Below are 15,760 nucleotides of genomic sequence, written 5' to 3'. Positions count from 1 at the left end.
TAGCTACCCTAAAAAGTAGACCAATATTGCTAAATGTTAGTAGGAGAACCCTTAATAATAACTTATAGCCAATTTTGTTGAAAAACGTACCTAAAAGCTTAAAAATATCTCAAATTGGGGCTACAGTTATCAGTAATGTTAAAATATAGCATTGTCTGTTGGAAAAATACCCTCGGACGTGCCTTTTAAATTGGAACGTCATGAAAACATTGAGCTGTTGAACATTTTTAAACAACATCTAGAAATCCCTCTTTGAACCGGGAATGCAAACGAAACGGACCAATTTGTTATTATATTGATTCTGTGGTATTAGAGGTCTCATCTTCCGATATGAACTAAATTTAGTACAAAAGAGCAGACTGATATGCATCGAATTTGATTTATGTTTAGAAGAAATATTGCAATGTGCAATGTTTGGATGAAATCGGTGACTCCCCTCGAGTAAAAAAGTATTTATGTTCGGCCTGACCGAACTTTTATACCCTCCGGCATTAGATGGACATTCATAAAAACCTTAAAATCGATCGAAACATTAATATTGAGCCATGGTGCATTTTTGATAGGAAGATTAGGTACACAAAATTTGGAATAATTGAGGGTACCGTTATATGTAGTATACCCTGATATACAAGTCAATGTAGATAGTTTTTGGTAGGTGGATTTTCCAACTAATGAGTGTCTAAAATACTAATTTTGAGCCAATTCAATTGAGAAACTTCTTTAAACTTCTCAACATATCGACATTTATTAAATACACTAATGTTGGGAGATCTCTTAAAAGTCGACCAATAGGCAAATCGTTTGAGCCAATTCGGGGGCTATATAAAATCGTTAAACCTTATTTTCAATACCAAAAATCCTGGAATTTTAAAGCTGTATCTTAAAGTCAGATGGACGTGTTTAAATCGAAATCAATTTGAAATATGGCAGCCAAAGTCACATATCGACTTAAAAACTCCGGTTCATTACACATATACATCTGAAACAATATTTCGAATCATATTCACGTTGTTGATTTTAGTCAAATGTGAGCTCGTACAAGCTTATCACTTTGCAAAGAACTTTCTCAAAACCAAATGTTTTTTAGACGTCCTTTCAAAATTCTTAATATATTCTTCCGTAAAAAGGTCTTTTCGTAGGCCATTGTCTTCAAAGTCTTCGGTTGAACCTTTCCCACGTCTGAATTTAGCCTACTAATAATTGAATATTTGTTTTCCTGAAATATTCATCAAGTAAATTCCATAAATATTTCATAAATATTCGAATCGGAATGACAAATTTTATATATGGTGGAGAATCTAAAAAGTCACTCACAAATATTTCCTTATTATCTTCTTTTATAAATACCTTACGACTTTCTGCTCCAGACGAGTTTTCGTGGTTGGTCAATTAAAATAATTACTTCCACATTTTCTTTATTTACTACTCAATTTTGTCTACGCAATACTTGGCTTCTCTTCTTTTAATTCGACTTCTAATGATTCGACATTATTTTGATTATGTGCTCTTACACACTTTTGCATCGTTGCCATATCCATCCACAACAACAACAGCAATTTATATATATGGACAAATATTTGTATTCTGATTTTGCGGTTATTTGAATAAAATGAGAGTGGAAATTGCAAAATTTGGGATTTGAGAATCATAATTATGTCAAAAAGTTATTTCACTGACAGTGATAAAGTATTGCAGTTTGAGAGACATGGGAAATATGTGGAAATATTTTCGAAATTCTGAAAGCGTGGTCAGATTCAATTTATGAAATAAATAAAGAATAAGCAAGCCACATGTCTAAATGGTTACCACAAAATATGTTGATAAATTCGGTTGAAATCGGTTTCAGATCTTGATTAAAGTTGCCTTTATTTCCATTTTTATTCTTGACTTATTTCAATCGCATATGGGCAGTTGAAGGCCTTTTCTATGAGGAACATTTTTTATATTTACTGAGAATCATTTTTACCCTTGATATTATAAAAATCAATTTTTATGAATTGTATTATTTCCATGGAAAAATAAATTTTCTTTGCATTCAAAGAATTTTCAATCGGAAACATAAACACACCGACGACAATTGCTGTTTATTTTTATCACACCAGCCTGTGACGGAACTTGAAGAAGTTTCCTTCCATTCAGTTTAATTCCGTTCAACAAAGAAAAGAAACAGTTTAGTGCTTTAGAATATCCAGAGGGCCATTGAAAAATCTTCCGCCATACAAGTGTATCCCAACAAAAGAAAAAACAAATACAAAAAACATGTTTGATGAAATGCTTCCATAAATTCCCAAAAGGAATTTGTAAATGTCAGGCTTACTTCTTGATTGGCAAAAGTTTGTATCACAGAAATTATTATTAAATTTAAGGATATAATCTTCCTTTATCCTTATGCAGATTAGCTTCCTACAAATGTATTCATTTTTTTGGGCAGATCAGAGAGTTATAATAAATATTGAAGCAAATTGGCACTTGAACTCAATGTTAAGTAGCCATTTTAACAATGGAAGCAAATCCTTAAATCTATACACTAGGAAGGACGAACGGACGGACGGAAGGAAGGGCAAGGTGTTGTTGGTGCTTGTTTGTTATGATTTGTGTATTTCCAGTAAAAAAATAGTAAATTTGCTTACAAATCAGAAAATTATGTTAATATATTTGTGGCCAAGATACTGCAAACATCCTTAACAAATTTTTTGGCCATTGGGATTTATGAAGAGGTGGGTGTGTGTGTGTGTATGTAACCATGTATCCAAAACAAAATCTAAAAAAATGAATAATAATTTTCACAATAGCCATAACAAATTTCCTTTAACATTTTCTCTGTCTCATTCAATTCTAATCAAATGTTCTGATTTATTTTTAATAGCAATTTTCTGGTATCCCCATCCGCAAATGAGATTCTGTCCACAACTGTATGCTGATGACACCAAGCGAACAACATAATTGAGAAATGGTCTAAACAATTAATCACTGCAAGAAATCTCAAGCTTAGCCAAGGCATCTGAACCGAGGAAAGACGAAAGGCAGCGGAAGCAGGAAATGGTTTCGTCACATCGATTACGAAGAAAACCCCAGAAAGTCGAGGATAATTTGATACGCCGTAATTACTATGATCCGTTATATACGGCCTCGGCTACAGCCACATCCACTGCAAAATCGGCAACGTTGTCGAGTGGCCCACCCATGAAAACGATGGACATCAGCAATTCGAGCTCAGCCATTTCGCAAATTAAAAACATGGATTATACGGAGGCTTTACTTGATTTCAATTTAAGCAAGGCAGCTAATGAATCCGGCAGTGGTGTAATGGCAAATTTGAATCATCAACTGTTCGAGTTGAATAACCTCTCACATAGCGTGGTAGGCGAAGGCAGTAGCGGCGACCCCGGCAAGACCTATGACTTTGATGTCAACTCAACTGTCGTTCAAGTACTGGCAGATGCTAATGATAGCTCGTCGTTAAGTCCCGCAACATCGATACTGACATCATCGTTGGCATCGTCCTCCATGGTATCGGCGGATTTTATTGCGTTGCCAACATTTAGTACAGCTACGGTTGCAACAGCTGCAGCAGCTGCTGGTGCCGATTCCAACAGCGGACTAGTAATGGATACATTACTGGGTTCCGTTATGACCACTGCCACCGCCACCGTTACATCGGTCGCCTCCAATTATCCCCTGGAGAATCTCTATGAAACCACCACCGCCATAGCCCGAATTTCATCGACAATGAAGAGTGCGAACAATGAGTCGTCGGCCTATTGGGAATTGGAAGCGTCTGATTTCGATTTCCTGTACCGTCATTCACTGACCATGACCATTGTCTATTGCATCGCCTATGTGATTGTGTTCCTTGTGGGTCTGGTGGGCAATAGCTTTGTCATAGCCGTTGTCCTACGCATGAGGAATATGCGCACGGTGACGAATTATTTTATTGTTAATCTGGCGATAGCCGATATTCTGGTCATAGTCTTTTGTTTGCCGGCCACATTGATGAGCAACATATTTGTACGTAAGTATCTGTCTATCTATCGAAATTGGATTAATTTATCAATATTTTGTATTGTTATTAATTTTGTTTTATGTCATTAATAATGATGAAAATGTTTTGTTGTTGTTGTTAGTTTTGTTGTACGGTGGGAAATTGATTTATATCAGATGTCACAAAACGGAAATGGACGTTTATTAATGTTCGTCATTAGCAAGTAAAAAAGTTATCACAAGTTTTTCCATCTGAGGATATATTTCATACGACTTGAAATAAGCTCGACCGAAATTAGGTTTTTAATCCCAACACGTTTGAACCAATTACGTTTCACAGAGAGTTTTGGTACAAATTTCAAAGGTTTTGTATCAAAAGTTATATGGCTACGGAGGATGTATTTTATACGGCCGAAAATAAACCGGATGTAAATTCGGTTTTAAATCCGAATATTTTTAAACCACTTACGTTTTACAAAGGTATCTCTTTTAGTACAAAGGGTTTTGTATCAAATGTTGTATACGACAAAAATACCCCGATCGACATTTCGGATTTTACAGGAAGTATATCTTTTAGTATAAATTTAGTACCTCGTCCCATAATCTTGATATTAATAAGGATATATATTATAAAATAAAGAGGTACAAGGGCTTTGCCTTTTAAATTTATCATTTTTCAAAAAGTAGGGTTAATCGATGTGTGACCAAGCGGCTCATATGTACTTCTCAAACCAACATAATATATATTGTAACTTTTCATCGAATTACATTTCATTTATTCTTATAAGAAATTATCGCATAAAGAAAGTTGCAAATTATGATTGCAGTCTGCAACATTTGTGGCTCCTTGGCTGACATTGACATCATCATTTTATTTCACTTCACTTCGCTTCATTCTATTCTTATTATCATCTTAGGGCAAGTGTGAACATTTCGAGTCACAAAAAATGCTTTGGCTTTAAATAAATTTCACTCTTTCTGCCAGCAAAGGCTGATTACCCTGTCATTTCATTCATTGTTTGTTATTCGTTTTCTTTTTTTGCTTTTTGGTGTGCAATGACAAAATAAATTTCAAGTTGAATTGAACAAGAACAAAACAGAAAAAAATGAGAAGAATAAGAAGAAACTGTAGAAGAGTCACAAGATAAGCTTTTTGTTGCTTTTTGTATCCGCAGGATGCAGACAAGTGTCGTTTCGGTTGTTTGGCAAAGAAAACGCAACGACAACAACAACATCAATGATTTTCATTCCTAAGAAATTCAACTGAGGAACAATACAAACAAAAGCGACACTTTTGACGGTGTGGCACAAAGACGAGATATGTGGCAAGGAGCACTTACATTTAATGAGTAATCAGCTTAAAATATTTGTGTGTGGGTTGGTGTGTGTGTGTGTAGGTTGCTAAGAAGCGATGAAGCTTCCTTAGGTGCATCCTTTGCTGGGAGGTGTAAGGAGGCATTCACTTAATTTGTTTCAAACGTTCAGTTGATTTGCATTGTTAAGCAAAGAACAAATTGCATTTTTGAGAATCATTTCGTAAATGAGTGGGACAAAACTTTAAATAAACATTTTCGTGTTATTTAAATAATAAAGTTTTATTTTTTATTAAAATTAACCTACAGAATTAGGTGGGTAGTTTTGAATTTAATGCGTTTATCGCATATAAATAAACGGATTTCTCCTACCAATATCCTATTATAATACGCGGTGGAAGTAGTTTGCTTGGATTTTTTTATTTTCCACCAATTTTTACCATCTCACATTTCCCCTGACATAATCCTGAGTACTTTTAAAAGTTATTTATGATTAATTTGTGTGGGTATGGGCTGTCAGCAATCACATCATGCTTGGATTGAGTTCTCTCAGTGCACTTAACAAATTGCTAGTAGGATGTCAATATCAAAGCAGCAAAACCGTAGCATAGTGCATTTTCATGAAATATATGAGAAACACATGCCGAGAGCAGGAACCAATATGAAAATAACCGTTGGTATATATTAGAGTTCCAAGCAGCAGTAATATTTGTAGAAAACAACTCCATTAAATTGAAATGTGTCGGAAGAAGTTCGAACACAATTTAAGTAATTTGTGGAGAAATCATCAGCACGAGGTCTAAAATATATTCCACACATTTACATCAGTAATATTTGCCAAAAACACCATTTACCTAAAATGCAAGGATTTCGAGAAATTTTAATCCAAATATTTGCCAATGGCTTGGAAACCGGAAATATTGTCACGTCTTTTTAGGTTACCTCCCGACGTTAACTTTCAAAATGCCGATACACGTGTCTTATATTTTTAGCCCCTCTATCATAATCAAAGTGTAGAAGAACTTTACCACCATTAATATGGCACTAAAGTGATTCTAACGTTTTTATACCCTTCACAACACTGTGGTACAGGGTATTATGTCTTTGTGCATATGTTTGTAACAGGCAAAAGGAATCGAGATAGACCCATGGTTCCTTTTATAGAATATGCATAGAGTCACTTTGTGAGTCGATTTATGCATGTCCATCCGTCCATCTGTTGATGTAAAATTGTAAACAAAGTAGAGATAGCATTTACAATCCGATTTGGATTAAATTTGGTACAGCTCATTTATTTGGCCCAAGGACGAACCCTATTGAAATTGGTTAAAATCAGTTCAGATTTAGATATAGCTCCCATATATATTTTCGTCCGATTTAATGTAAACGGTGCACCAAAGTCCCTATATATTTTTCGATTTCCACGAAATTTGGGATTGCATACTGTATTAAGGATAGAATGATGTATGAAAAGTTTCGTGATAATCAGTTCAAATTTAGATATAGCTCTTATATGTCTTTTAATACGATTTTATGTAAATTGTGCACTAAAGACCCAAAGTTTGTCGGATTGTATTGAAGTAAATATAAACCAGATACCCTACACAACTTCCACGAAAATCTAACTTTCTGCGGCGCTACATTCTGAGGTATGGTAATATTTCGCGATATTTGCACCCTCTTGACCGACTAGTGGCCAACCAACAAATATTACTAATATTCAGTAAAGCTCTTCTAACTACTTCTCCAGATTCCCTTCAACGTGGTTTGTGTTGTGATGTTCAGCTTGTGGTCTATAGATCGACTCGAAAAAACACAAAAAAAATAAGTTTTAGGTTCACTTCACCCCAATATTATAATATGATCATCAACGAAAATTATAGGCATTATCCTTGACCATACCTGGATCCGCATGGAAAATTTCAAAGCGATCAGCGCTATATTTCCGACCTTATTGTGGTAATGGGTAACTAAATAATATCTGAATACCTAAGCACCTGTAAATATTTAAGTGCAACTCCCACATCCGAGTACATACCACAATATAATTGGTATCAATTTAAAGGTCAACCACTCTTCTCGGATATAATATCAACCTCTCGGGTCTATGTCCTTCAGGAGTAAATATATACGCTGTAGAATACAAATTTTGTCATTTTCCACACAAAAGTCTGGGTCCATTTGACCCGCTAAATATTTGCCGATCTTTATCAAAACAGGCATGCTTATTATTTAACCCAATCCCCTTCTCCATGTAAAATTTCACGATGTTCGGGCCATAATTACGGCTCAGGAGCGACCAGAAAAACCGACAAAAATTTTGTATTTGGTCCATTCATACCCTGAATATTAACCGATCATTACCAAAAACAATAGGGATCTTCATTGACCAGAACCTATCCTACATGCAAAATTTCGTGAAGATTGGTCCATAACTGTGGCCTGTATCGTGTTTACAAATTATAATGGACAGACGGACAGACGGACGGACTCAGCTAGTCGAGATATGACGATCGGTATACTTAAAGGTGGGTTTAGGACCAATATTTCGCGGCGTTACAAATTCTTGGGCTGCACAAAGCTATAATACCCCGACAACATAGTTGTATAGGGTATAATAATATCTGTGGCAGATTTCGTTGAAATCGGTTCAGATTTAGATATAGCTCCCATATATATTTTCGTTGGATTTTAGGTAAATGGTGCACTGAGTGACATGAAATTTTGTACAACTTATCGAATTGAGACTAATGGTGGGTTTTACTACTTTCCTTACTAGTTTTACCTAATTTAAGCTAGATCTCTAAAACTTAGATAGGGATGTGTCGGACAATTTTTACTATAAGTGTACGAAAATTACTAACTGGTACTTAATTTATAACACTGAGTGTAGGTGGTGTATGGGGTAAGGTAAACTGATTTAATCCAAAGAAACAAGGGGTCTAAAACCAATATTTCATACTGAGTAAAACATCTCCTGAGCAATGTCAATGCGATAAAGGATTGGTCAAAACTGACCAATTTCAGCACAATAAAGGCGACTCCAAACGTGTTCAAGCTAGAAAAAATCTCTTACCTCGTCACCAACCGAATACAACCAAACAATCGAAAACCGAATACATACACAAAATTATATTAGGTTGGGGAAAAAGAAATTCATTATTTTTCGTTGGAAGGGTGACATTTCGCAGTTAATAAAATATTTTGCTGGTTTTTTGTTTGGTGCATTTAGTTGTAAGTTACAGGGTGTTAAAAATGGAAGTGACAAAGGCGAAAATGTAAGCCAAGCGGCTAAAATTGTGAATGGTGTTTATGGTTCCGATACTGAAACAGCCAATTATGTGCAATTTTGGTTTCGTACATTCCGTTCAGGAATTTTTGATGTTAAAGATGCACCTCGTACTGGTAGGCAGGTTGTCGAAAAAGGTCGACAAAATTCGACAATAAAACTGTTTTATACAAAATAATGTATTTCTTTTTCCCCATCCTAATATCTATTTTATAAGTTTAACATATCTAGTATACCCCAAAAACCTGATGCGTCATTCCTGTACCACCAACACTATAATATCTACTAATTACCAATTCATTTTAAGCTTAATTCCATGACAATCTCCGCATTTATTTTATTGTGAATATTAATTATCTATAACTGATGTTCTGCTATGTAAGACACACACAAAGAATTAATAGCGGGAAATGCTAAACAACATGACAATATTGATGTTACATTCCTACATCCATCCACCCATAGAATTCTCTTTAGAGCCATTGATTCGATTTGACCCGTTGTTTGGCTAACAAAGAAAATGCTGAAACTATAAAAAAGGCAATAACAATTTATAGCCATTAATGAAAATTCCAACGTGGGGGGAGTCTGTGTTAGCCATTGACACAAAAACAGCTAACGAGCAGCAGCACCAGCAGCACCAGCACCACTACTACCACTGCCATTCTCTATCACATTCAACACTGATACTACTATTTAATCGTATCCACTCATCCCACACACACACATTACCAATGCAAAAAAAAAACAATTAAAGGATCCCTTTTCACTCAAACATCTGATAATGGATTATAAATCACCAGCATGTAACAAGTTAAACTGAGGTCCATTGTCCCGCCAAGATGTGTGTACCACTTGTGGACGACGATTGTCGATAAATTTGTTGGTGTAGTGCGAAAATGTGTATGAGTGTGAATGAATTGTTTGGTATTTGTAGGCGATTTACAACACCATTCCCATATGTGGGGTGTGGCAAAGTTCCTCACATACACATACACACATATGTACACATTTAAGTATACTTTAAAGTTCAATTGTTATTGAAGAACTTTAGCCTTTTTTACCAACACAACTGTGTGAAAAGTTCATTCATTCATTATTGCTTGGCTTATTTCAATGAGTCCTTTCAATTGTGTGTATATATGTGTGTGTAATGAATTGACCTCTTTTTGGGGGAGGTAGATAATTGTATTAACAATAAAGGATTTTGAAAAGGCGGGCCATTATGACGTTTGGTTTGATAATAAAGACGTGAGTCAATTAATTTTTAATAGCTTTACTCCTTTTTTTCTTTCTTTCCTCCTTTATTTTTTTCTTTCATTCTATAATAAACCATAAACCAAACCATTCTGTTTGACTCAATTAAACATTTAACCAGAAATGTCATATCTATTTTCGGATAAGTAGTGTTTTTTGTTGCATTTTTTATTTCTGTAATTTGGTTTTACAAAATGTTTATTTGGTTTCGGTGTTTTAAAGTCAACCCCGAAAAACCACATTGTGGTACATTGTTTATTGTTATATGACGCCAACGCGTCATTTAGTCTGTATAATAAAAATTGTAATACTCGTAGAAAAATACAAAAAAAAAAAACTTGAATAAAATAAAATGTTTTTTTAGAACTTGGTAACCGCAGACAAGATTCTAAAAAAATTTACAGTAAAACATTTAATTTCTTTTTTAGCAAATATTATAAGCAAGGTCGGCCAATCTGTAAAGTACCTTGTTTAACACACAGATATAGCTATTTGAATAAAAAATAGTTTGTCCTAAACAAAAAAATTATAAAGGGAATTAGTGAAATTGTGGTAGTTCGTTTATGGTCCTATCAATGTTAACTGTTTAATAAAGGAATAACCAGTTGAGAGCGAATGTTTTTTTCTCTACTCCATTTGTTTTCTGTTTGTTAATCCATCTAAATAATCATTTCAGTCCCTATTAAGATATATTATTGATCAGCATAAAATGTCGATAGTGGCATGTCCGTCTATTCTTCTGTCTGTGGGAATCGCTCTAACCTCTCAACGAGTTCTCTACAGACAAATGAAGTTTGAAGATGGTTTAATCGGGCCAATTTTTGTTATTTGAACCCTTTTTTAAATTAATGTGTCCTCTCTTTAGGATAGCTCTTAAATTCCCCGAACATACAGAATATTTGGGGGAATTTGGACACAGCTTTCAACCGAATAGACATAGTTTAGTATTTAGGATACCAAATCTCCTTACCAAAAATTATTGAACTTGGTCCACTTTTTAGGGTATAACGGTATCTCATTTTTGTGGCATATTTGGTATTCTTAGGATTTCGAACACATTTTTCTGCTGAAGTTTGACATTTCAGATTTTGTTCCCTTTCTGAGTTGATTAATGCATCTGTTGATGTTTAATTGCAATTCAATTTAATAGGTTGCATTTATTATTCGAATGGGATTAAATTTGGTGCAGCTCATTTAAGGACGACCCCTATTGAAATTGATGTACATCGGTTCAGACTTCGATATCGCTCCCATGTATAGTTTCGTCCGATTTTACGGTAGATCACCAAAATCCATGAAATTTTGCGCAGGGTATTGAACTGAGTCTAGAATGACGCGTGAAAAGTTTTTTTGAAATCCGGTTTGATTTAGATGACACTCCCATATACATGTACCCATTTTCAACACTACCTCCATATATCAATCGTACTTCTAATTTAAATAAATTTAATACCAGTTAATACCAAATTTTAGGTTTTCAGCTCCCTCCGTTATCCAAATCCAAATTGTTACAAATTTAATGCATTTAGTACTATTCGTACACATATATTCGAATTGCCAAAGCTGTCTTCATATCTCAATACCACACTTCAACAGTAATCTAAATTCCAAATCTCAGGATTTCAGCCATATCCATTCAACCAAATCAAAATTGCATCAAATTTAGTACCATTTAGTACCTTTCATACCCATAAGTAAGAATTTCTAAAACTACATCAATCCTCCAAAATCCAGATTGTACCAAACATAGTACTTTTCGTACTCATAAGTACAAATTAAACAAAAACTACCTGAATCTTGCTTTCAAATGGTAGTCGTAAGTCTAAATTTAAGAATTCCACCTCTATCCAAATTTGGTACCATTCTGTATTTTTCGTGCCCATATTCCAAAACTATCTCAATCCTACACTCCGACAGTAATCGTAGTTGCTGCTTTCAGGATTACAGTTCTACGCGTTCACCAATGTTAAAATTGTACCAAATTTACGAAAAGTACGTACCAATAAGTACAAATTTCCAAAACTACCTAATTCATGCCCTCTAATAATACTCTTAAGTTCACATTTAAGGATTCCATGTCTATAAAATTGTACTAAATGTTACTAAATTGTACTAAATTTAGTAACATTTAGTACTTTTCGTGCCAATAAGAACGAATTTCCCTGCCCCACTCCAACAACTAAATGTAACTAGTACCAAATTTAGTACTTTGCATGCAAATAAGTACGAATTCGTACTTTTCGTACACTTATAGGTCGAATTTCCTAAAACATTTTATATATAAAGGGTGTCATATTTGGTACATTTTAGTACCTTTCGTTCCCTTCCAGTTCAAATTTTCCTAGAACCCAGCCTTATTTCACGCCTACACACCAACAACAACACACTGAGATTTTCAAGCTTCTAGTTTCAGCCGTTTCGTCTGGGCGATGATCTGTCAGTCACCCACTCACTAATCACTAAGTTCTTTTATATATGAAGATTTTCGTCCGATTTTATGCAAATGGTGCACTAAACTTCCAAGGTCCGTCTGACTTCCACAAAATTTTGTACAGCGTATTGAACTTATAACTTTTTTTCTGTATTTGATGGGCTCTAGGATATTAGGCACCAAAAATTATTAACATCTTTCCACGTTTTTGCTCGGAAATGTTTTAATACCCGTGACAAACAGGGGGATCAGAATTACTCCTTCTAATATAGAATAAATTGACAACATTGGTATAAGATATTTTCTGTATTGTCATATAGATTCAAGTTCCATATACATACTATCATTTAGTTTTATCTTACTTGAAGATAGTTCATATTAATGGACGAAATTTAACTTTTTTAATTTCCAACTCGAACATTTACAACCCATATCAACAACACTTTCATTCTTATTAAATTAAACAATAAAACTTTTAGGGAACTCTAATATAATTAGGTATAAGGACAGGCAAAAGCAATTAAAAACAAGAAATAGAAATCATAAAATATTTTTGAAAATAAAATGGATTGTGCAGAAAACCCCTTTACAATCACTTTCTAAATTGCAACTTTTTATATTTTTCTGTCACCATGATTGATGACAAAAACTAATTAAAAATTTTCAAATCATAAACAATTAAATAATCTTTGTTTGATTTGTTTATAACAGAAATATTGTAAAGTAATTAAAAATGCTTACACTTCACTGCTTTTCTTGGTTTTGTGTTCCTAAAACAACGCCATTCTATTCAGTTAAGTTATTTAAAAGTTTGTTTCGCTTACTTTAACTTAAAGCTTTTTCCCTGAAAATGACCTGCCTTTAACCAAATGACCCCATGCCATTTTTATCTGGGTTAAATGCCATAATAGGCTCGCCATTGACAATTAAATTTCGGCCTAAAAGGCTCAGAAACGATTTTTTGCGCTCTGTTTCAATTTGTGTATTTTCCTACGCTCTCTCCCCTCTCTCATTTCCTCCAGTGCTTTCCTCCTCGAATGGCAAAGAATGCACCATACACATATTGAAGCTAGGGGAGCAAAAATTGTGGGGGAGGATGGTCGTGGTGGTAGTGAAAAAAGCTGAGGCGTGAAGCGAAGAAATGTCGATATGCAGTAAACATAAAAAGGGTGTTTTTAGGGCCCCTTAAGCCAAACACAAATATATATATATACCTAAGTGTATGTGTGTATATTAATATGTGCGATGAAAAAGACCTCCAACAATTTAACTGTTCAGCGTTGATAGCAGTTTATGAGACTTTTCCTTGCGATATCCGAGTAAATCCACCCTCCAACATTCTTGCCACTTTCAATCTGAAAGCGAACCCAAGAAGTAGAATGAAAGAAAAAAACACACACACACACACACAAAACATACCCTACCATCATGCACAACTGCAGAGGCACGTACAAACATACCTCTACCACAAGTATGTATACAAACCAACACACACAAACTTACTCACTTATCCATTCATTCACAAGTTGTGTATTTTTTTTTTTGTCTTCTTCATGACTTTTGCTTTACCATTATAAGGGCCTGAGACCAGAGTGGCGAGGGTATTCTTGCCTCCAATACATCTTTAGCACGAGTATACTCAAAAATGCATAGATTTGTAAATATGTATAATTGTGTGTCTATGTATGTGTATACCACGAATACACATCAACATTTATATGTAGGCATAACTATATATTGAGGTGTGTCTGTGTGTCACTTTTGCATGCAACGAAAAAACAATAACAACAACAGCAACCACCACCACTTCAGTCTAAAGGATCATCGACACAAAACTGACCTAATTTCAGTTTCTCAGTCAACTGAGACGCAAGGCTGGCGCAAAAGTTGTTATTAAAGTTCCAGCTGTTGTTGTTGTTGTTGCTGTTGACATAGTCGTATTTTTTGAAAGAGAAATTTTGTCTTAGTTTGTAGTTAAGAGATACCTAGGACAATTGAGTCAGAGAGTGAGAGAAAAGTAACCAAATACAATTTAAAGAGCCAAAAAGGTAGAGAGAGAGAAAGTGAGGCCAAATTGCAGAGTTAAGTCTTTTGTGGGTCAGTGGGTGAATCGAAAGGTGATTTAATATATAAATACACGTAGCCTGCAAATCAGACATTGGACATCCTTTTTACAAAAAACACACACACAAACACTTCCATACAGGAACACATTGTAGACGGTGTGTTTGTTGTTCTATATTGTCGTTGGCATAGGTTTTCATTTTTTGACAACAATTTGTTTTTATTGCCATAACATTTTTTATCTTTAACGATTTTTTACCTTCCACATACAGACACATAAAGATATGCATGTATGTATGTTGTCCTGTTGAAATTATTTGTATGTTGGCATATTCTTGTGAATTTGGAAGTTCTGCATTCTGTAGGTGTAGGTTAGTTACAGCTCTCAATCATGTATTAAGTTTTGTTATTCCTGCACTCTTGCTCACCTGAAAATATGCTTTTGGTATGACAATGGTGGTGTAATGATTTTAAAGGTAATATGGATATTAAATATGGATAAGTAACATCGTTAATATGATAAATAAATACCAAAATATCAAATCAATCTTTGAACAAGAGACCATATATGCGTATACGTATTATTAGATTTATTAAAACAATCATACGCATATTCATCAAAAATCTTAAAGCAAATCACCTTACTGACTTTGCATCGATTCTTTGCTGGTAGTACGGCAATCAAATTTTCGGTTTTTTTTTTCAAAATTATGACAATTTTTGGAAGTGACTGATATGTGCGCTAAAGTGATTGACTGACTTAACGATTCATCAACGGACACACGAAAGGACTGAAGCAAGAATCTTGAAATTTGGGGTGAAGGTCGCTCTTGGTCTAAGGGCGTCAGATAAGGCTAGAAATTCGTACTAGATTGGTACGAAAAGTACTAAATGTGGTACAATTTGTATTTGGCGAACCGGTAGAGCTAAAACTCTTAAATTTAAAATGAGGGTCACGATGGAGTGTAGAATAGATGTAGTAAAGGGTTTTTTTTTTTGATATTCGAACTATAAGTATACGAAAAGTACTAAAATGTACTAAATTTTGTACAATTTTGTTGGATGTAAATAGATAGAGTTAAAAACTTTAAATTTGGAATGCGAATTAAGGTTTAGAAATAGGGAATCGTATACTCATGAATACGAAAGTACTAAATTTGGTACCTTTTGAATTTAGAAAAACGGATGGAGCTGGAATCCTGAAATTTGAAATCAACATTACCGTCGGAGGGTAGGATATCGATATGTAGGTTTTTTATATAGTTCTGGGATTTTTTTTTACAGTTCAGGGGTTTTGACGTTTAGACTGATTTTGGAGTTTTGGTGTATAATGAGATTTATAGTAAAACTTTATGGCGAACATTTTTGTAGAAAGTTCTAAACTGCTAAAACCCCGTTTGAAATGAGTTTACAATCATTTCTGGC

The 15,760-nt window shown here is 34.4% G+C and overlaps 1 protein-coding gene across 1 annotated transcript in view; it reads left to right on the top strand.

Annotated features, from left to right (window-relative positions):
• Nucleotides 1-3,758: 3,758 nt before the first annotated feature.
• Nucleotides 3,759-15,760, top strand: part of LOC133333373 (neuropeptide SIFamide receptor) — a 39,035-nt gene continuing 27,033 nt past the window's right edge. The window contains exon 1 of the mRNA XM_061541689.1: nt 3,759-4,012. Within this exon, the coding sequence (XP_061397673.1) occupies nt 3,814-4,012 (199 nt within the window). The 5' untranslated portion in view covers nt 3,759-3,813. The remainder of the gene's footprint in view (nt 4,013-15,760) is intronic.

Source organism: Musca vetustissima, unplaced genomic scaffold (genome assembly GCF_032173495.1).
Source record: "Musca vetustissima isolate MV318-11 ecotype Yass unplaced genomic scaffold, APGP_CSIRO_Mvet_v1 utg6724, whole genome shotgun sequence".
NCBI classification, from domain to species: Eukaryota; Metazoa; Arthropoda; class Insecta; order Diptera; family Muscidae; genus Musca; species Musca vetustissima.
This window is presented reverse-complemented; position numbering and strand designations above follow the sequence as displayed.